Source organism: Balaenoptera ricei, chromosome 12, assembly GCF_028023285.1.
Source record: "Balaenoptera ricei isolate mBalRic1 chromosome 12, mBalRic1.hap2, whole genome shotgun sequence".
NCBI classification, from domain to species: Eukaryota; Metazoa; Chordata; class Mammalia; order Artiodactyla; family Balaenopteridae; genus Balaenoptera; species Balaenoptera ricei.
The window spans coordinates 85,863,815-85,888,021 of NC_082650.1; the positions used below are offsets into that span (position 1 = coordinate 85,863,815).

General features: G+C 36.7%; 1 protein-coding gene across 7 annotated transcripts in view; it reads right to left on the minus strand.

The window, feature by feature from the left end:
* RIMS1 (regulating synaptic membrane exocytosis 1) overlaps positions 1-24,207 on the minus strand; it is a 472,918-nt gene that overhangs the window by 266,637 nt on the left and 182,074 nt on the right. For all 7 annotated transcript variants that reach the window (XM_059941806.1, XM_059941803.1, XM_059941808.1 and 4 more), the window contains one exon: positions 10,889-11,102. In XM_059941806.1, coding sequence (XP_059797789.1) covers positions 10,889-11,102 — 214 coding nt within the window. The remainder of the gene's footprint in view (positions 1-10,888; positions 11,103-24,207) is intronic.

Below are 24,207 nucleotides of genomic sequence, written 5' to 3' on the forward strand. Positions count from 1 at the left end.
AATTAAAAGAATGGAAAAGGATATACCATGTAAATAGCAACCGAAACAGAGCTGGAGTAGCTATACAAATATCAGATAAAATAGGCTTTGCTTGCAACTAATAATTTATTCCCCACTAGTAGCAGCAATGATAGGGAATTTATCTACTGCTGAAATCTGTTGGAGGAAGACCTCAGGGATGTATGGAGAGTTGGACGGCTGGTGACAGAAAATCTGGTCATTACTGCTTCTCTATGTGGGTCTATTTGTGTACTGCTGAAAACTCTCATCACTCAAGAAAATATCCTGCATATGCTGAAAAAAGAATGGTCTTTTAAAGTCTGGGCTTAAGCTTCTGTGTTAATTTTGGACCTATGGCTGAATGGTAAAACAGAAGCTGCTAGTTCTCTCCACATGTTTAAAAAATAGTCTTTTCAATTGGCAATGAAAGTCTCTTACTTTGTGTGCACCCTAGGGATAGCTGGTCTAGACAGATATTAGATTCCAAGTTATCCTAAACTCAACAGAGCTCCTGTTCTGATTGCTTTATATAGGTTAATAAGTACTTATGTAATTGTAACATAAGAGACATAAAGAATCACCAGAGAAGAAAGAAACCAAACTTCTAATGCTTTGAATATGGTAGCTTAAAAAAAAATCTATTCTCAAGAAATGACTAACTTAGAAACATTTTCATGTAAGAATCTAAATCCACACAAAGTGAATCCTTGGAGGTATAAAACTAGTTTGACAATTTTGGTTTAAAAACAGCTTTGTGAAAAGCACAACGGGATGCCACATCACTTCACATGCAACATGATGGCTATAGTAGAAACAAATCCAGGTAGTAACAAGTATTGATGAGAATGTGGAGAAATTGGAACCCAAAAATACTACTATGCAGCTGCTTGGGAAAACTGGCAGTTCCTCAAATTGTTAAACATAAAGCTATCACATGACACAGTAATTCCACTTCTAGGTAAATGAACAAGAGATATGACCACTTAGGTTCACAGAAAGCTAGGCAGTTTGCCATGGGTTAGTCTTTAGTTTTGTGAAAGCTCTGCCTCTCACAGTCCCTTCCCTTAAATTAGAAGGGTTTTCTCTACACCCTAAGATGCATCTGTATTGAACATTGGTTTGTGAAATTGTAATTTCTGGAAACAGGTTTTATAAAGGTTTTAAACTATGATTTCAGGAGTGGGGACAAAACCAGGACTATAAACATCCCAATGATTAATGAATATTAACAAATGTTTCCAGAATAGTAATGCTAAATTCAAGAGATTAAAATTCTATGGCCCTGAAAAAAAGTGTAGCAAATCCCTAAAACTGATGTGTAATAAAATTTTTATTATTTTATTATTTTCATTATCTAATGAAAGTTTTTACAACTTTATGTTTTACTCCTCTCTCAGACAAGCACGACACAGTAAGGGAAACCTTGAGAAATCTAATCAATTAAATTGCTTAATGAACGTTCTCCTCTCAGTGTACCCTAATATTTCCTTATTAATATGTTTATTATTTATAAACTTTTCTACTTAGGCCCATACTGTCTTTCTGGGCAGAATCTCTAAGAGAACATTCTTACAAAGAAATCCATCATCAAAGCATCTAGTTAAAAAAGAGAGAGAGAGAGAAACATGAAAGTGGGTGCAGGCAAACTCTTACAGTCATTTTTTTTCAAAAGATTGAAGGTTGAAAATTATGATCAGATGGCTCATCATACCATGGACTAAATATAGATAATTCTGAGAGATTTTTTCATAATGAGAATAAATATTTAACACAGTCATGCAAATCATTTTAAAAAATGGAGATGATTCTACTGAATTGCCAGTATTTATCTAACCCTAGTGAGAGAAAAAACAAAACAAAACAATTTTGGTATTTAAAACAGAGTCTGTGAAAGCAAAGTTCTTTATTGCTGCCAGAATCAACCTCCCTACAGATAACACCTTCGGGTGAGGACAGTTCCAAAATCAGTTGGTGCTGTCCCATTCCACCCAACCCTTACATTTTGAGTTTTTTTCTATAAAAACATACTTTACCAGCATATCATTTAGTATGATTTCTATAAACAAACACCAATGAAAAGGTATGAGGAGCCAGTTTTAAAAAATCATGACTTTGTAAACATTGTACCTCGTTAATTATCTTGATATAAAAAAGTTTCTTTGTACATGATGCTTAAAAGGTAGATATGTGTAGCTTTCACATTAAAAAAAGTAAGAAAATGGTCAAGTTCTGTTTTTCAGCATATTGCTGACATTTATTACAAAGTACTCTTAACTTATAAAACCTGACACTTTTATTTGCATGAAAATAAAGATTAACTAGAAAGGTAGCAAGTTCATTTTTAGTTGCTTTCTTCATCAGCCAGTTACCCCCACCAAACAGGAAATACTGATCAAATTTTACAGGAAATCCCAAAGGAATTGAGTTTAGAGGATGTAATTCAGTTCACTTAGTAAGAGCAAAGTGTTAATTTACTAAAGGAGTTATCTAAAGTTAATACCCTGTCACCAAACAGATGATAAAACAAAGACAAAAACAATTTAAAGATATAACAATTGTAAATATATATGCACCCAACATAGGAGCACCACAATACTTAAGGCAAATGCTAACAGCCATAAAAGGGGAAATTGACTGTAACACAATCATAGTAGGGGACTTTAACACCCCACTTTCACCAATGGACAGATCATTCAAAATGAAAATAAATAAGGAAACACAAGCTTTAAATGATACATTAAACAAGATGGACTTAACTGATATTTATAGAACAGTCAATTCAAAAAAAACAGAATACACTTTCTTTTCAAGAGCTCATCGAACATCCTCCAGGATAGATCATATCTTGGGTCACAAATCAAGCCTTGGTAAATTTAAGAAAATTGAAACCATATCAAGTATCTTTTCTGACCACAACGCTATGAGACTAGATATCAATTAAAAGAAAAAATCTGTAAAAAATACAAACACATGGAGGCTAAACAATACACTACTAAATAACCAAAAGATCACTGAAGAAATCAAAGAGGAAATCAAAAAATACCTAGAAACAAATGACAATGAAAACATGATGACCCAAAACCTATGGGATGCAGCAAAAGCAGTTCTAAGAGAGACGTTTATAGCAATACAATCCTACCTCAAGAAACAAGAAAAATCTCAAATAAACAACTGAAGCTTACACCTAAAGCAATTAGAGAAAGAAGAACAAAAAATCCCCAAAGTTAGCAGAAGGAAAGAAATCATAAAGATCAGATCAGAAATAAATGAAAAAGAAATGAAGGAAACCAAAGCAAAGATCAATAAAACTAAAAGCTGATTCTTTGAGAAGATAAACAAAATTGATAAACCATTAGCCAGACTCATCAGGAAAAGAAGGGAGAAGACTCAAATCAATAGAATTAGAAATGAAAAAGGAGAAGTAACAACTGACACTGCAGAAATACAAAGGATCATAGGAGATTACTACAAGCAACTATATGCCAATAACATGGACAACCTGGAAGAAATGGACACATTCTTAGAAAAGCACAACCTCCTGAGACTGACCAGGAAAAAATAGAAAATATAAACAGACCAATCGCAAGCACTGAAATAGAAACTGTGATTAAAACTGTTCCAACAAAAAAAACCCCAGGACCAGATAGGTTCACAGGTGAATTCTATCAAATATTTAGAGAAGAGCTAACACCTATCCTTCTCAAACTCTTCCAAAATATATCAGAGGGAGGAACACTCCCAAACTCATTCTACAAGACCACCATCACCCTGATACCTAAACCAGATAAAAGATGTCACAAAAAAAAGACAACTACAGACCAAAATCACTGATGAACATAGATGCAAAAATCCTCAACAAAATACTAGCAAACATAATCCAACAGCACATTAAAATGATCATACGCCATGATCAAGTGAGGTTTATCCCAGGAATGCAAGGAATCTTCAATATATGCAAATCAATCAATGTGATAAACCATATTAACAAATTGGAGCAGAAAAACCATATGATCATCTCAATAGATGCAGAAAAAGCTTTTGACAAAATTCAACACCCATTTATGATAAAAACTCACCAGAATGTAAGCATAGAGGGAACTTACCTTAACATAATAAAGGCCACATATGACAAACCCATGGTTAACATCATTCTCAATGGTGAAAAACTGAAACCATTTCCACTAAGATCAGGAACAAGACAAAGTTGCCCACTCTCACCACTATTATTCAACATAGTTTTGGAAGTTTTAGCCACAGCAATCAGAGAAGAAAAAGAAATAAAAAGAATCCAAATCAGAAAAGAAGTAAAACTGTCACTGTTTGCAGATTACATGATACTATACATAGAAAATCCCAAAGATGCTACCGGAAAACTACTAGAGCTAATCAATGAATTTGGTAAAGGAGCAGGATATAAAATTAATGCACAGAAATCTCTTGCATTCCTATACACAAATGATGAAAAATCTGAAAGAGAAATTAAGGAAACATTCCCATTTACCATTGCAACAAAAAGAATAAAATACCTAGGAAAAAATCTACCTAAGGAGACAAAAGAACTGTATGCAGAAAACTATAAGACACTGATGAAAGAAATTAAAGATGATACAAACAGATGGAGAGATATACCATGTTCTTGGATTGGAAGAATCAACATTGTGAAAAATGACTATACTATCCAAAGCAGTCTACAGATTCAATGTATTCCCCATCAAAGTACCACTGGTATTTTTCACAGAACTAGAACAAAAAATTTCACAATTTGTATGGAAACACAAAAGACCCCGAATAGCCAAAGCAATCTTGAGAGAAAGAAAAATGGAGCTGGAGGAATCAGGCTCCCTGACTTCAGACTATACTACAAAGCTACATAATCAAGACAGTATGGTACTGGCACAAAAACAGAAATATAGATCAATGGAACAGGATAGAGAGCCCAGAGATAAACCCACACACATATGGTCACCTTATCTTTAATAAAGGAGGCAAGAATACACAATGGAGAAAAGACAGCCTCTTCAATAAGTGGTGCTGGTTAAACGGGACAGCTACATGTAAAACAATGAAATTAGAACACTCCCTAACACCATACACAAAAATAAACTCAAAATGGATTAAAGACCGAAATGTAAAGCCAGACACTATAAAACTCTTAGAGGAAAATATAGGCAGAACACTCTATGACATAAATCACAGCAAGATCCTTTTTGACCACCTCCTAGAGAAATGGAAATAAAAACAAAAATAAACAAATGGGACCTAATGAAACTTAAAAGCTTTTGCACAGCAAAGGGAACCATAAACAAGATGAAAAGACAACCCTCAGAATGGGAGAAAATATTTGCAAATGAAGTAACTGACAAAGGATCAATCTCCAAAATACACAGGCAGCTCATGCAGCTCAATATCAAATAAACAAACAACCCAATCCAAAAATGGGTAGAAGATCTAAATAGACATTTCTCCAAAAAAGATATACAAATTGCCAACAAACAGATGAAAGGATGCTCAACATCACTAATCATTAGAGAAATCAAAACTACAATTTGGTATCACCTCACACCAGTCAGAATGGCCATCATCAAAAAATCTACAAACAATAAATGCTGGAGAGGGTGTGGAGAAAAGGCAACCCTCTTGCACTGTTGGTGGGAATGTAAATTGATACAGCCACTATGGAGAACAGTATGGAGGTTCCCTACAAAACTAAAAATAGAATGACCATACGACCCAGCAATCCCACTACTGGGCATATACCCTGAGAAAACCATAATTCAAAAAGAGTCACGTACCACAGTGTTCATTGCAACTCTATTTACAATAGCGAGGACATGGAAGCAACCTAAGTGCCCCTCGACAGATGAATGGATAAAGATGTGGCACATGTATTCAATGGAATATTACTCAGCCATAAAAAGAAACAAAACTGAGTTATTTGTAGTGAGGTGGATGGACCTAGAGGCTGTCATACAGAGTGAAGGAAGTCAGAAAGAGAAAAACAAATACCATATGCTAACACATATATATGGAGTCTAAAAAAAAGGTTCTGAAGAATGTAGGGGCATGACAGGAATAAAGACACAGACATAAAGAATGGACTTGAGGACTTGGGGAGGGGTAAGGATAAGCTGGGATGAAGTGAGAGAGTGGCATGGACATATATACACTACCAAATGTAAAATAGATAGCTAGTGGGAAGCAGCCGCATAGCACAGGGAGATCAGCTCGGTGCTTTGTGACCACCTAGAGGGGTGGGATAGGGAGGGTGGGAGGGAGACGCAAGAGGGAGGAGATATGGGGATATATGTTTATGTATAGCTGATTCACTTTGTTATACAGCAGAAACTAACACACCATTGTAAAGCAATTATACTCCAATAAAGATGTTAAAAAAAAAAACAATTTAAAGAGGCTGTGGGGAAATCCACAGTATCCCTATATATTTAGGCTTCAGAGAAGTCTTTTGATGAAATAAAAATTATCATTTTATCTCTGAGCGTGTGCACTTTGCCCTTGACACATGTAATAATCTATAATGAGATTATTTTATACATGTATCAAGTGCAAAGTGATTCTTCGTGACAAGCTGTTTTCTTTATAAGTACACAATCTCCCAAATTACTAGCGGTGATTTAGGCTAAGAGTGAAGTTTTAAAATAAAATATTGCCAGGCTGCAAAAAATGTGATCATTAATACTTTTCACTGGACTCAGTAAAGAAATATTTATGTCCTAGCTATCCTTAGGTCTTCATATCATATACACTAGTATTTTAGTCACTTTATTCACCAATTTAACAAACTAAGTAGACCTCATCATTATTCTATTGAACAAGATGGAGATTCCTTTTAGGAAAGTTTTATTCATCCTTATTAGTCTTTGCTTCCCTCTCATAAAAGCACCCCCTCCACACATCTGTAAATTATAATTTCTCTACGAAAAATAAAAGATCTCAGAGGAATAGGGAAAGAAATAGCAATCAAGTACTTTGCTTAATACTTGGCTATTCTCTTTAACACAACTAAGACAAAATCTGGCTTCAGTTTCCTTGGACCAAAAAGGAAATTCATCATCAACCTCAATCACCTAAGAAGCATTTTAATGCAATTTTGACAAAGTACTTAAACATAAATGGTAGATATATGCCTTCTAATCAAAGCGAAGATAATAACTGAAAGTGATTGTATTTTACAGGTTTTTTCATTCTATTTTTGACTGACAACCACAAAATCCCCCTGAATTCTTATTACAGAGTCAGTAATCATAACAAGCACAAATACCCTACCTGTATGGGAACAATCAATCTGGGCAGCCCTATGGGAGTAGCTGAAGTCTGCACAACACCAGCATTATTTATGTACTTAAACTTTTATTCTTTAAAGGATTTTAAAATTACCTACATTTCAAATGTAGACTCATCCAAAGTAGTGTTCATGAAACCAAAAGTGTGATAGTCTAATTATGTTTTTTTTCCTAATACAGTACATTACACGTATCCCCCATTTTTTAAAAGTTCCCTTCACTCCACTTTGCTTTTACGAAAGACCTACACTAGTACCTGTTTTCACTAAATGAAAGAAATCCAAAGAGGACTTTCACTTTTACGAAAAAAGGTGAGATGTGAAAATAGCATTCCGTGCTTGTTTTGGAGTGAGTTGTTATAGAGGTAGTACACACCCAGAGCAGAGAGAGCGGCCCTGCCAAGCTCCTTCCCCAGGGTCTACCCTCAGCATCTCAGCATCCAGCCGCCACAGCTTTGAAATGTGTCTGTGGGCATCTGTGCCTTATCTGATTTATTTTGTGCATTCCTTAGCAAGATACGTCCAGAGGTAATTGTTTCTTCCGTTTATGCCATTTGGTCTTACAAAAGGTTTCACAGAAAAGCTCTATTTTCAGATAGTGGGGGAAACCGGTATTGCATTAAAATAATAGCCCCTAAAGTGATCTCACGTACCACCAATGGTACAGGCAAACACATTTAGTAAAAATAACTACCCTATATAATTTTCAACCTGATTTCTTTTTCATAGAAAAAACTTATGAATGTATACTAACATCAAGTTTAAAAACATAAGTTAATGTTCAACTTAATGTCAGGCTTGCTACCTACACACTGCAGTATGTAATCTAAACTTTAAAACAGTTGAACAGAGGCAGCTGAGTTGACATATTGAACCTGAGATACTCATTGTCTCAGTCTCATATCAGGAAATTGTAATTTACACCAAATGAAAGTGTATAGTATGTCTGCAAAGGACAGGCTGATGTAAGATTCCACTTGTCTCCTATTTTACTGAGTACACCCTCTGCGATTTCCAAGGCTGATAAGAGTTAAAGGTGACCTTTTACTCCCTTAGGGAGTGATTTCAATGCATGAGGGAGAAGAAAAGAGCAAAACTGTGGTTCAATATGACAACTCTGCTACTTGTGTTCTATAGAACAATCATTTTATTCTGAGCTCTTGATTTTAATTTGATCCATTCTCTCCACTAAATCAGTACATCCCATTCCTTCTGCCGTAAAGTTTCAAATCACCCGCCATGCATCCAATGGGTGATGAGAAAGGTAAGGCCCATTAGACTTTACTGTTCCTGAAGGCAGATGGATCATCCTCAAAACTCAGGGAGCTAAGAGGACAAATGAGTTTCATAATGATTTAAATTATGTTAAAATATCACTGTTCCCATGAACACAAACTACCCAGACTTTATCTATTAATATAAAACTCTGTAATGCTCCTAGATGTTCATTTTATTTTTCAATAAGAGCTACGCATGAGCTCTTCCTAGCATATAATTTCTTCGTGAAATATAGGGATTAACAACACTAGGTGAAACATTCACTTAATAAAGTTCACAGCATTGTAATAACAAACGATAGAAAAGAAATCATGGATTCTAACCACTTTGTCCTCCTTTGGGAAAGCATCCAAGGAAGCAGAGTAAAGAGAGAGGGAAAAGAAGAGAAAAACAAAAATAAGGCATATATTAATAAACAGATTTTAAGAAAGCAATCATGTGTTACTTTAAAGTATAAAAGCACAGGTAGTTTGAAAAGTAAATATTTATTCTTACCAAAAAATAGTCACTGTTCAATCTTTCGTTGAAAATACACATATATTGATCCTGCTATATGTTAGGTACAAAAGTTGGGCACTATACTTTCAGAACTTTTGAGACCTTGGATTATTAAATCTACACTTAAAACATTCTTCAGAAAGAAAACTTAATTCACTACCATATTTAGTCCACCTATTATTGAAAAGGCATATTAAAATGCATAAAATTTGAATGAATAATTATATCAAATTACTCTTAAAATATTTATAGTTATGAATTGGAAAAATCTAAGAATGGGAAGTGTTTGTAATAAATAAAAATGAGAAAAGAAATCTGTTAACCATTTAGCCATAAATTATCCCACAAGGAAGATTTATTCATAACAGGTATTTCAAAATTTACAGTGTCACAGGAAAAAAACAACTTTATGCAATTTTGTGTCCTTTGTCCAAGATTAAATATTTTAAGTTGTGCTTTGTTTCATCTTTTGAATATTTTTTCCAAGACTGAATGGGTTTAGTAAAGGTGGATGAACTACATTAGGCCTGCTTGTCTGCTCAAAAGCATAGGTACCTCTTAGCTCAATTTCCTTTAAACCCCTCTCCTGTTTAAAATATGAGTTTGATTCTATGTTATTGGCTTGCCTCAAACCTATAATGTGAAGTTAAAAGCATTCAACAGCCATGGGCACTCAGCCCATTTGCACCCTACCGTTCAGGGTCAGCACCCTTTCAGACTGGACAGTACCCTCACTGCATGAGTTGTTAAATATTTTGAATACCATCACAGGTCTCATTTGCAAGAATTCATTCCAAAATAGTGTGTTCAAGAACTAAAGATGGGAAATTTAACAAATAGGTCCTGTGCACTTTTTATGCACCAGACACGATCTCAATCCAAGCTTGTTCTAGAAAGGTTTTAAGGTAGCATACGAGGTTAACTAAAACTCATAACTTTTCGGAGGAAAAAAGAAAAATTATGTGGCCATAAGAATGAAACATAAAGAAAAATTAAAGATTCATAGATTTGAATTGTTTTAATTCTCATAACAACCATATGCATTAATTATTACCATACAGTTTCATAGATAAAGAAGCTGTTGTTCAGAGAAGTTAAGGCTACAGAGGAAATAGTAAGCTCATCTTAAGTTTAATAATGCACCTATTTTACTAAATGCCTTAATTCCTCTGGAAGAGATTTTAGAATAATACCCTACTTTCAACTCAAATACACTACCAAAGAATACAATGTTGATGGGTAGGTTCACTTTAATTTTAACAGTGATTTTCCAAATTAGGAAGATATAAGTGTAAACCACCACCCTCCCTCCCGAAATTAAAATTTTGACACACTCTTTAAATATCCACATAATTTTCATAAGACTTAGCACTCCTTTCTCTTTTTTTTTTAACATGATAGCAAATTTGAAGTTACTCTCACAGAGGCTAATTATTGCTTTATACATGATGGCATTGGGTTAAATTTAATGCCACACAATCTACGTTGATTTTACCTTCGTTCAATCTGAAACATCTGTTGCAGAAACTCAAGGTAGATTGTTTTGGTCTGCTTTTTTTGTACAAGAAGAATTGGTGGTAACACGCTTCAAGGGTTTCATAATTCATGATACTAAATCTACATTAACTACTTTCTTCAGAAAATAAACTTACTCCCATAGGTAATCTGTTGGTGTTGAATGGGAATCACTTATCGAGATACACACATACAGAAAGCATCTTTTATGAATTATCTGCATCGCTCGTCCCCTGCTCTGGTCACGGGGGAGGCGGGGCGCATCCACCTGTGCGCACCGTGGGCGGCTCTACTCACGTTGTTGGACCGCAGGGACACGCGGCCCCCGCAGCGCGCGCAGAACTTGGTGCTGCAGTAGGAGCACAGGTGGCCGCAGCCATCCGCGAACTTGGTCTTGTGGCAGATGCCGCAGGTCGGAGCATCGTCTTTGTGCTCACCCTGGTAACGCCGTGCTTCTTCCCCTATTTTTCTCACTTGTTCCTTATAGCTTTCGAATTGTTGATGCAATCTCCTGGGCAGAAGAGAAAATGGGAACAACTAAGGGAATGCTGGAAACGGGAGCAAAAACACTTTTTCGTAGCAGAAGAGACGTCTAGCTTTTGAACCTGAAGCAAAACATACAAAGCCACTTTCCCCCCTAACCTTACCACCAGAGGTAAGAAATGTATTAGCCTGTCTTCTATTAGTTGCAATAGTGCTTATTAGCACTGAACCGTATATAAATAGACTCTAAATAATCATTCCATGTAATTTCCCAACAGTGGAATTCCTGTATCCACTCCATACCTCTGCTTCTTTGACAGGTGACTTCCAAAGTATTTTTGACTGGTACTCAACATCTTACAACCACAATCATGTGTATATAAGGCAAACGTTATGCAAGATTCTTAGCCTAACTCTATAGAATGTGCTCTGGTATTTTCTGTCTTATTCTGTTTGAAGTTTAATACATATTACTGTTTTTAAAAAGTTTGTCACAGTAAATTGGTCCCAAGACCCATGGTTGAAGCATGATGCATACTTGGGAAATGACTATTTTAAACTACATTGCTAGGCAAGCTGTCTTCCACGAAGTATCTTCCTTCACTTCCATTCCTGGAGACATTTGTGTGGCATCAAGTATTCCACACAGCACACAGACTGGACTGTTTACATGTATATACCTATATGTGTGTGTATATATATATGTTACAGTTGAGTTAGCTTAGATCTGTCGCATCACATTACAAGTTCTAAACCATACCGTGCAAATATTCAGATTTTTACATGTCCCAGTTTTGCTTGATCTCTCCCAGGTCATACATATGAGAGTTGCTATTACTCTTTATTGATAACTGCTGGACTTCGGGCAACTACATTTGTTGAGGCAAAGCATTTCCCCAAGAACATTCACACTTAATATGATTGAGGTTTCCTTCCTTCCCCATCAGTCCAAACCCTCTCTCTCAAACTGCTACAAACAGAAATGGTTCCATGTTCTGTACAGAGCACGGTGACAGCCGGTGATTCTCCAGAGAAAGGAAGCCTTCATTTTGTTGATGAAAACTAAGAAAATTGTCCCAGGCCTAAGAGTCATTGGCTCTTACACCAAAAGAGAAACTCGTGGGAAATGTCTGAGCAGATGTATCTGTGTATCTAAGCTCTTTTGCTGGATGTGAGTTTGCGCAGGATCAGAGAACACACGCGCTATTGTCAGTTAAGGCAGTTAGCGTGATGCTCCACATCTATGATAACTGTGGGGAACTGGGACTCCCTGGAAACTGCATCCAATAAGTGAAGTCCAAGCACTGCAGTGTTTGAAGTATTGGGATTTCATTATATTTTCCTTTTAACATCAACAGCTTTTGAGCAGAACTTTAATGATTACTTTAAAAATTCTGAAATCCCTTTCCTGCTTTGACAACTGACACTTTTTTCTATTTTAATTCTCATAATTAAAGCAAACATAGCTGCACTAGCACATAAAGTAGTTTAGAATCTGAAACCCTTCCCAGTTTAAAGGCCAGCGAATTTCAGTTCAGAGAGGATATTGTGATATTTTATTTAATGCATGCAAGAATATCTGATCAATTTATTGAAGAGTTGTTTGACCCATTCCAAAACGCTGAGCAGACAGGGAGTGCATGAATAAATATTTATTGGGAGAACCACCAAGTCAAACATATTTAAATAATATATATATATATATATATATATATATATATATATATATATATATATAAATGAGAAGGAGAAAGCTAAGCTAAAGAAGAAACTTCCCTATAAATGTATAATGATACAGAACATGTTTTAGTTTGGGTGCTGGCAAACTTTATGGTAAAAGGCCAGTTTGTAAACATTTCAGACTTTGTGGGCCAGGCAATATCGGTTGGCAACTACTCAGCTGTACTGCTGTAGCAGGAAAGTAGCATAGACAATATGTAAATTGTAAGCATGGCTGTGTTCCAATAAAACTTTATTTACAAAAAAAGATGGTAGGCCAGATTTAGCCTGTGCACCTGGTTGTCAACTCCTGATTTAGTATATGATTTATACTAAGGCATAACAGCTTGAAAATCAAAGTCTTTCTGACTTTTAAAAATTCAAACATAAAGGACTTTTATCCATCCTATAGGGTCCAATCAAAAGGCATCTGTTTCAGGAAACCTTTGTACAATCTATTTGTGCAGGGCACTGAGCACTGAGATGAAACCTTTCTCTAATGCAATCTCATAGCGTTTCCTCTGGTCCCTCACAGGCTACTTAATATTATTTCCACCATATATTATTACTGTTTCTGTACATGACACTTCTCTTCTACCAAACAGTAAATAGTGTTAGAAATGTACAGTTCAGCCAGCTAAAAAAAAATACATCCCCTTAGTAGTAGCCGATACGTCTTTGCTGAATGGAAAAGCCATATATATATAAATATATTTTTTAGTTTGTCTTGAGAAAAAACAAAAACAAATGCCTTTATACTGAAGACTAAATATCCTGGAAAATCTTACTGCCAAAAATGCTAGAAATGCTGGATAAAATATTTAAAAGGATAACTTATAATTCATGTTTGAGCTGAGGAGAGAGTATGGAGTTCCTCTAAGGAGAAATATGAAATGGGAACAGTAATTCCGAGATGACATAGCTCTGAAGCCGATGGCTGCCCTGGGGACATGGACGGAGGCTCTGTGAGCAAGAACTTCAGTTTTAACTTTTGAACATGTGACTGAAAATAAAAATTCCAGTTAGGCAGCCACCAAAAATAACTGAAGTACAGTGTATAACATCCAAATCGGGAGATAGAAAAACGCGGAATGAGAAAAAAGTCAATCCGAAGAAGATAAGAATTGAAACAAACAAACACAGACAATTAGAAATAGAGCCTGTGATGGCAGAAACAATCCAACATATCAGGAGTCACAGTAAGTGTAATGGACTACAGCATTATGAAAAGACAAAGTTCATCATGTTAGACTTAAAAAGTCAGCTAAATGAGGTTTAGAAGAGAAATACCCAAACTATAAAAGCACAGAATGTTTTAAATAAAATGATGGAAAAAGTATATACCAGGGCAAGAGTAACAATAACAAAACAGCAACAACAGCAAAACAAAACCGGTGTAATACGTAAGGCAAAAAGCATTACTTGAGATAAAGAGGGTGTTACTATTAAAGAAGTGTTCATTTCATGTTGTATGTGACAATTCTAAACTTGATTGCATATAATAACATACAAAGCCAAAAAATTGATAAAACTATTAGGACAGAGAAATCTGCCATCAGAGTAGGATATTTTTACACACCTCTCTCTGTGTGCTTGACAGATCAGACAGATCAAAAATAAATAATGATAGGGAGATTTGAACAACACAATGAACAAGTTTCTATACGTATATGTATACATCTGTCCAGTAAACTAAACTTGTTTTAACTTGTTAAGTGCAGTAAACATACTGAACAATAAATGTACTCAACAAATAAATATTTTTTCATGGAGATATGAAATTTTTCCAGCTGTGGGCCTCAAAAGTAATAGAAATGTTTTATTTCTTAAGCTGTATGGTGAATGTATGATGTATGTTTTGTTCTTTTTCTTTATGCTTTGCATTTATGTTACATAATACTCCTGTATGTATGAAATATTTTATATTAAAAAGAAGGAAAAATTTAGTTCTATCTCATTAGGTATCACTGGCTAACAAATGACTGCTATTAAAGAATTGAAAAAGTGAATGTATTTGACAGCATTAAAATCTACAGAAGAGTTGACCATTTATGGAACCTAATTTTAAGAAGAAAGGCATATGTTGAACCACATAATGACTTTATGAAGTAGACAGTATTATTATTCCCGTTTTATTGAAACTAATTTTGTTTGGGGCTTTGCTTTATTTTCTACCTGAATATATCATTCTAAATTTGCATACTTTAGTAAAAGAATGAAATTAGGACATTCTCTAACACCATATAAAAAAAATAAACTCAAAATGGTTTAGAGACCTAAATGTGAGACCAGATACTATAAAACACCTAGAGGAATACGTAGGCAGAACACTCTTTGACATAAATCAATGCATTATTTTTTTGGATCCATCTCCTAAAGTAAAGGAAATAAAAGCAAAAATAAACAAATGGGACCTAATTATACTTAAAAGCTTTTGCAAAGCAAAGGAAACCATCGACAAAATGCAAAGACAACCTACTGAATGGGAGAAAATATGTGCAACTGTATGACTGATAAGGGGTTAATATCCAACGTATATAAACAGCTAATACAACTCAACAACCAAAACAACCCAATTAAACAATGGGCAGAGGAACTGAATAGATATTTTTCCAAAGAAGACATACAGGTGGCCAACAGGTACATGAAAAGGTTCTCAACATCACTAATCATCAGGGAAATGCAAATCAGAACCAAGATGAGATATCACCTCACACCTGTCAGAATGGCCATCATCAAAAAGAACACAAATAACAAATGCTGGAGAGGATGTGGAGAAAAGGGAACCCTTGTACACTTTTGGTGGGAATGTAAATTGGTGCAGCCACTGTGGAAAACAGTGTGGAGGTTTCTCAAAAAACTAAAAAATAGAGCTACCATATGATCTGGCAATGCCACTTCTGGGTATATATCTGTAAAAAACAAAAAAACACTAATTTGAAAAGATACATGCACCTCAATGTTCACAGCAGCATTATTTACAGTTGCCAAGGCATGGAAGCAAGCTACACGTCCATCAACAGGTGAATGGATAAAGAAGATGTGGCATATATACAATGGAATATTACTTGGCCATAAAAAAGAAAGAAAAATTTCCATTTGCAGCAACATGGATGGACTTGGAGGACATTATGCTAAGTGAAATAAATCAGACAGGGAATTCCCTGGTGGTCCAGTGGTTAGGACTTGGCCCTTTCACTGCCAGGGCCTGGGTTTAATCCCTGGTCAGGGAACTAAGGTCCCGCAAGCTGCGTGGTGTGGCCAATAAAATAAAATAAAATAAGTCGGACAGATAAAGACAAATACTGTATGATATCACTTGTATGTGGAATCTAAGAAATACTACAAACTAGTGAATATAACATAAAAGAAGCAGGCTCACAGATATAGAGAACAAACTAGTGGTTACCGATGGGGAGGGGGGAGGGGAAATACAGGGGTAGGGGAGTGGGAAGTACAAACTCTTGGGTGTAAGATGGGCTGCAAGGATGTACTGTACAACACGGGGAATATAGCCTATGTTTAGTAAGAACTGTAAATGGAGTGTAACCTTTAAAGATTGTATAAAAATTAAAAAATTAAAAATAAATACATAAATAATTTCACATACTTCAGATCTTATATTGAGCTCACACAAAGCATGAGAATAAATGCAGATTCAACTTGCAAATGAAAGTGTTTCTGGACTCAGGAAAGCGCTCACGGGGAGGAAATGTCCATTTTCGATCGTGGCTAATTGATGGTATCTGAACAAAGCTGACTGTGGAAAAGCAAAAGGTCTGCCGATGAGCTCAGTCATGATGCTTCTACAGATGCTATAGTCCCGCTCAATTCTACTTCCCCTCATTTCTCAGCTCCTCTATCGTATTTATTCCCAAAATCGACTTCAAGCGACTGTGCCCTTCTGAAAGACTCAAAAAGTTATTTTGGTGACTTGGGAACTCAGTGATGGTCTGCTAAGTGCTGGTACAACTTAGACCGTGGGGTCTCCCAGGCCATGCTAGGTGCACGGGAAGCAATGACTCTTTCCCCAGAGGCCACAGCAAGAGGGTTGGTGAGATGAGGCTTCTTGATTGGGGTCTGAGAGTGAGGTCTCCGGTTCTCGCTTTCTCCATGGGATGCCTTAGAGGGGCGTTCTCTTCCAGTCTCACCAAAAGTGGGGAAAAATCCAGCCCACAGAGTAGTTCCTAAGGACGAGAGCCACCAGCGGACAGAGCTCTCCTCCCAGAAGGATGTGCCCAAGTGCCTCCCCCCACAGGCATCACTCCAGACCCGGCCAGGACTCACATCCTCCTGAATGCCACGTCTTGGTGGTCTGGACGCATCTGTACCCTCTTCTCATGTGCATTTAAAATTCTTTCTTGGTTCCAGCAATGGCCATGTTCATATGACTGGTTTGGATATCACCACAAGGAGCAGAATGAAAGAAGCAAGATTGTGCTGTTTCTCGGCACAGAACTCATGTTACATCCTCACACCTCTTTCTTCCTGGGCTTCTTCCTCTACCTATAGACAGGACTCCCTTATTCTGCAATGAAAGAAAAAGCCCAACCCAAGTCCCCATCAACCTCTCTGACTTATTTCCCAGTGTACTCCTCCTTTTTACCAGCAGAAATTATGAAAGAAAAGCAGGAGGGAAGGCAGGGAGGGAGGGAAGAGCAGCCTTCATGACTCCCACTTCTTCAAAATCTACTTATTCCATAACCCTGTGCAGTGCTCTACTAAACTATCTCTTAAAAAACCAACCTTCATGCCCTTTTCTCAATCTGTATTCCCCTCACATCACTCTGATATCACTCACTGTCAAGATGTTGTCCTCATAATAAAATTTGCTTTTGGAATCAGGATACTGGTACTGAAACCATAAATAGTATATTTATTTTTTGTATCTGATGTTTTAATGCTTTAATCCATATCAAATATGTGACAGTGTTCGATTATGAATAATGCATGGAAATTCATATTTGACTATATGGTATTACAGTAAATGCAGGACTGCAAATGTACAATCTTTTTGTGAAATTTATCTGTACATTTCAATTTTAGAATTAACAAGATATTCTTATTGATTAGCAAGGTTGACAAAATATATGATCACAAATCTCTGATTTAAATTTTCTACAAAGAAAATGGAGAGCATTCTAAAATATGCAATGCTATCAGAAGAAAAGCATTGATATAGAAACCTTGGTTTTCTCCGTGGATGTGATTTTTTCCATTGTTTCACTATGTAACAATCATTGTATTATTTTAATATCTGTGTACTCAATTCAAGAAACTCCAAGATTCCAGTTGTAAACAAGTTGTTTGGATGGTTAACGGCACATATTTGAAGGAAATAAAGATGAATGCCTATAAAACTAAGTATCATTCTCTATACATCTAAAATATAAATATCATCCTGGGAATTCCCTGGTGGTCCAGTGGTTAGGACTCTGTGCTCTCACTGCCGAGGGTGCTGGTTCAATCCCTGGTCAGGGAACAAAGATCCTGCAAGCCACTTGGTGTGGCCAAAAAAAATTTTCTAAAGAAAACCAAAAAACAAAATATAAATATCATCCTATAATGCAAAGTAAATCACTTAAGTGGGAAGTTATTAATAACATCCTTACCAGTTAATGCGTATTTGTTGATCACTTACTATAAATAGGGCACACAGACAGATGCCGAGTGGCTGGTGATGGGGGGGATGAAGAGGAATCTCTGTAATTGACACGGCACCTCATTTACTTCTGTTTTGTGTTTCTCCTTCCTCCACCCCCAAAGTGGTCAGAAGCTAGAGGACCAAAATCCCACCTTTCTTCCCGGCTCTCCTTGGCGAAGTCTAGGCTACATTTTTCTGCAGTAGGAGGGGATGGGAACCAGTGCTTTGAAGTTTCAAAAGCCAAAGTTACAGGTCCCGAAGGAAGGTGAGGGCTTTCCCCAAGAGGAAGAGAGGAGCAGAGACCAGAGCAGTTTGCATGTAGCACCTGAGATGGAGAACTGCTTTGGGACGTACATACAAGGGTACTGAGAAAAGCAAGCATGGTCTATATTTCCTTTCCCAACCTTGGCACAGAACACATACAGCAAGGCATGATCAAGGGCCCATGCCAATAGTGATGGGGAGGTTAAAGCCAGGAGAATTCTTCTGAGAGGGCTGGATTGCTTAAGTGCCTCCAAAGACCTGGGGGATGTACAGGAGGGAGCCGTGACAGTGACTGAAATTAAACATTGGCTAGCCTGATACGCTGAAGGCTTGCTTTAGAAATTTTTGACATCAGACTCTATTGTTGAAAAACGCACACTAACCTCAACTCTAAAGCACACTTCTTGACTCCAAGGCATGTACACTGTGCTTAGAAAGTAAGTTATATGTAAACATAAATTAGCAGTTTATGGCAACATATATAAAGAACGGAAAGAAATTGTTCTGTAGAAAATAATAATTCTGGGTGAAAGGATCAGGGAGATTTATTTGGCTTAGCTGGTCAAAAACATTTTCCTAGATGAGTTGGAACTTGAACTGTTCTCTGAAATAATAAAAATCTGGCTCATGGTGGTATTAATATAAGTACTTAAGCAAAGAAATAGGAAAGCATGCTAAGATAATAGTAAAGTAACTATGAATGCTCCCAAGTATCTCAGAAATGTAGTTGAAACCAAATCACCTTTTAGAGTCTTTGTGTATCACCAAACAAGCATTCACTGTGTATGTTCTAGTGAATGACAGCCTGACAATTATACATAACTGACCATGAAGTCAAGACACAGGTGCAGTTAAAAAATGGTTTCTTGGTCCCAAAACACAATTGTCCCCTTTTTCATGAAACTGTCTGTTTGATTCTACTCTGTAACAGAGGGGCAGTAAAATTCCAGTGCACTCCAGTGGTGACTAATTTTTTTACAAAATGATGTTTGGAAATAATGGTCCCTTGTGTCAGAATTGAGTTGAAAATAAAAAACATCACAGTATTTTAAGCAAAATGGTTAAGTAATAGAATTTGGTGCTACAAAACTGTTGGAAGGGGGATAGAAGTGGGTTCTGGGTCTGATCTTCAGGAATGATCTCCAAAACAAAAGCATAAAACCAGCTACTGAAAGTTCCTCAGCCAGGAAGCTGTAAGAACAGGGGTCCCGGGCCGCACAGCAGGAGGATAGTGGTGGGCGAGCGAGTGAAGCTTCATCTGCCGCTCTCCATCGCTCGCATTACCGCCTGAGCCATCCCCCACCTCCGTCCGTGGAAAAACTGTCTTCCATGAAACCAGTCCCTGGTGCCAAAAAGGTTGGGGACCGCTGCTGTAGAATCAGAAAGCCAGTGTCCAAATGGCTGGAGCCCCACCTCCTCGGCTGAGATGCTCTTGTCTGGACTCCACCACCACAGTCACACTGAGCCGCTAAAGAGACCAGCAAGATCAACGCCCAGATGCTGCGTGGCCCTCCATTAACTCAGGTTCACTTCAAGTCTCAGGCCCGTACATTGGACTAGGGAATCCTAAATCACCTCAAGGATTCCAGCTGCAAGAGAATCCATGGAATTTAGTTGTTAGGTTTCTGGCTTCTTCATAATACTCCCTGGAAGGAGTCTGGAATAGAGGTTGTGAGGGTCAGTCTTCCACTTTATTTACAATCCTCTGATTTAGGTCAAATTACTTAATTCCTTCCACTGCACCTGAAGTGAGCAATAGCTGAGTCTAGGAATTCTCATTCACCTTCATTCATTCTCTCTCTCTCTCCCTCTCCCGCTCTCCCTCTCTCTCTCTCTCCCTCTCCCCCCAAACACTGAGCACCCCTAATGCCCACTATGGGAAGCATTTAGCCTCCATCAGGAAATGTCTTTTGATAGATGCTGTCCCCTGAGAAACTCACATACACATATATGTATTTGTGTCTGTCCAGTCCTTTTCATCTAGTAAACAAATTGCAAGACCACAAATCAAGGTAAACCTCAGACTCAGATACAAGACACACATACAATCAAACAAACACAAAAAAACCTTCCTTCTGTGGTGATGAGATGCACAGCCCAATCTACCACCTGTGATGAAGACCTTCATTATTCTTAACTTGCATTATTTCACCAACTTTTTAACTAGGCTCTGGCCAATGGGTTCCCTCACTCTGGTTCATCTTTCATACTGTCTAATAAACTGAACGAATCATGCCAATCAGCTGTTAAAATATCATTTCTAAGGTAGTCCATTCCTCATCCTGGGATCCAAGGTGATTCTCCTTGTTCCCAATTATCTATCAGCGTCTCTACAAACCCTTCTCATATACCTTAGACCTACCATTGCATCAGATTTTCTCCCTAGTTACCAAACACAGTAGGATCTTACAAACAGCGATTCAACAAACATTTATTGAGCTCCAACTGTACAACAGGCACTGCTTGAGTCCCTGGGGGTACAAAGAAAACAACATAAAACAACATAAGAAGATATGAGTTTCACTTAGTTTATTACTTTATTTAAGGCTTTTTGATAAATGGTTCTTTTTGTAAAGATAAATGATTCAGATAAATGATTCAGATAAATGATAAATGGTTCAGAAAATGGTTCTTTTCTTTTGTACATGGAGATCACCCTCCCTACATTAAAGATTATTTTTTTCTCTTCAAAGCCTAATGTACACTGTTGGTAGGAATGTAAATTGGTGCAGCCAGTGTGGAAAACAGTAGGGAGGTTTCTCAAAAAACTAAAAATAAAGCTACCACACGATCCAGCAATCCCACTCCTCGGTATACATATCTGAAAAATATAAAAACACCACTAATTTGAAAAGATACATGCACCCCAATGTTCACAGCAGCACTATTGAGAATAGCCAAGATATGGAAGCAACCTAAGTCCATCAAGAGATGAATGGATAAATAAGAAGTGATATATATCACATCTTTCTATCTATCTATATCTATCTATCTATCTATCTATCTATCTATCTATCTATCTATCATCTATCTATCTATCACCTATCTATCTAATGGAATATTAGTCATAAAAAAAGAATGAAATTCTGTCATTTGCAACAAGGAAGATGGACCTAGGGAATATTATCCTTAATGAAATAAGTCAGACAAAGACAAATACTGTATGATATAAATTATATGTGGAATTAAAAAAAAATAAAACAAATTAGTGAATATAACAAAACAGAAAGAGACTCACAGATATAGAGAACAAACTAGTGGTTACCAGTGGGAAGAGTGATGGGGGAGGGTCAAGATAGAAATAGGAGATTAAGAGATACAAACTACTATGTATAAAATTAATAACCTACAAGGATATATTGTGAAGCACAGGGAAATATAGCCACTATTTGGTAATAACTTTAAATGGAGTATAATCTGTAAAAATATTGACTCACTATGCTGTTTCCCTGAAATATCATATAAATAAACATAAATATAGTACTGTAAATCAACTATACTTCAATTAGAAAAAGACATCATGCTGAAATCTGAAAAAAAATTGTAATGTAATTTAATCATGAAAATAAAACTTGATTTATTTTAACAAAATGTAAACTTCTAGACTCTATTCACAAAATTAAGAAAGGTTTATGATTTGCTATTATTCTTGACTAAATTAAGCATTTTTTTTTGTTACTTAGAGGAACAACTAGTCTTGGTTAAAATGTATAAATGTATTTTTGTAAAGTTTTCAGATTATATTAAACATATATAATGTAACAAGTTGTTTACAGGTGTTTGGCATATGTATTTCCTTTCTTCAAAAGGAAATGATTACAACTGCAAATTCATATAATTCAAGAGAGATTACTTTCACAGCAGTGTATTTTCCTTCCAGCCTTGAACTGCCTTTTGCAACTTGAACCCCTACCAAGTATTATAAACCTTTAACTTATCAATAACATAATCTAAATTTACTTAGGTTAATTTTTCACTGGTCTGTAGGACTACAATATGCTAATTATCTATATGACCATGTTAGCTTTCTTTTGATACAAGTTTGAATTATCCTACATTTCACCTTTGTTTTCTTTTCCAACCCTTGTGAATGGTTCCTGACATTTAAGAAATCCAGTTGTGGGGAATTCCCTGGCGGTCCAGTGGTTAGGACTCCAGGCTTTCATTGCGGAGGGCCCGCGTTCTATCCCTGGTCGGGGAACTAAGATCCCCCCAGCCACGTGGCATGCCCCCCCCCCCCCACAAAGAAAGAAATCCGGCTGTACAGATTTGAACCAAGCCCCTTGCTTCTTTGCTAGGACTTGGGGTTCACAACTTTGGAATCATTTGAACCCCATTCTCAGAGTGAGAAAAGATAAAGGAAAGATTCCAAAACCTGGTTTTAAATGGAAATATTGAGATTTAGGAAAATAGAGACACAGGAGGGACTTTGAAGATCTCTGGGGACAAGGATCTCATTTTATAAATGGGAAAACCTAGGCCCATACTTTTAAGTTACTTACATAAGGTCATAAAACTGGTTTGTGATAATTAGGTCCCGTCTTTCCAACTTTCCACTACACCTTCCTATCTTCAGATGCTTATTTGAATATGGCTGAAGGAATGGAAAGCTATCGATTTGTGAGGGACGTTTCCTTGGTGTTCTCAAACATAGTAGGTATCAAAATTATCTAATGGGCTTATTAAAAGGCACCTTAACCTCAGGTGCTTCTGAGTCAGTAGGTGTGGGATAAATCCCAGGAACCTGCCGTTTAAATTGTCAACCCAGGTGACCCTGGTGTAGATTATCTGAGGACTATAATATAGTAGAGATCCCTACATTAAGGTTAAATTAGAAAATGAAGGCATTTTTAAAATACATCCTTCATCCTTCATATCACTTGTTAAAAATAATCTTCATCACATAATTAAATTTTAATTATAAATGCAAAATTTGGAGGACTGCCTGTGCGAAGATATGCTGAAAATGTAACTAATACGTTATATAATTTAATGTGATATCCACCATTGTTTAAAACTTACAATTCTATGAATCACAGATATGTACATATTAGGATTTGTAGGTTTTAAAAATAATCGTAGTAGGGGTTGCGGGGAGGGAGGGATGAATAGGTGGAGAACAGAGGATTTTTAGGGCAGTCAAATTACTCTGCACGATATTATAGTGGTGGATACGTCTCATTATACAATTGGTCAGACCCACAGAATGAACAACACCAAGGGTGAACCCTAAGGTAAACTGTGGACTCTGGGTGATACTGATGTGTCATTGTAGGGCATCAGTTGTAACAGATGCACCTGGCAGGGATGGGGGATGTTGATGATGGGGGAGGACTCTCTGTGCATGTGTGGAGGCAGGAGGTACACGGGAAATCTCTGCAGCTTCCCCTCGATTTTGCTGTCAGCCTAAAACTGCTCTACAAAATAAAGTCTATAAAAAACTTTACTCTCAAAGAAAGGTTGTAATAATATATACATAAAGTGAATCTGTAATACATACATATAC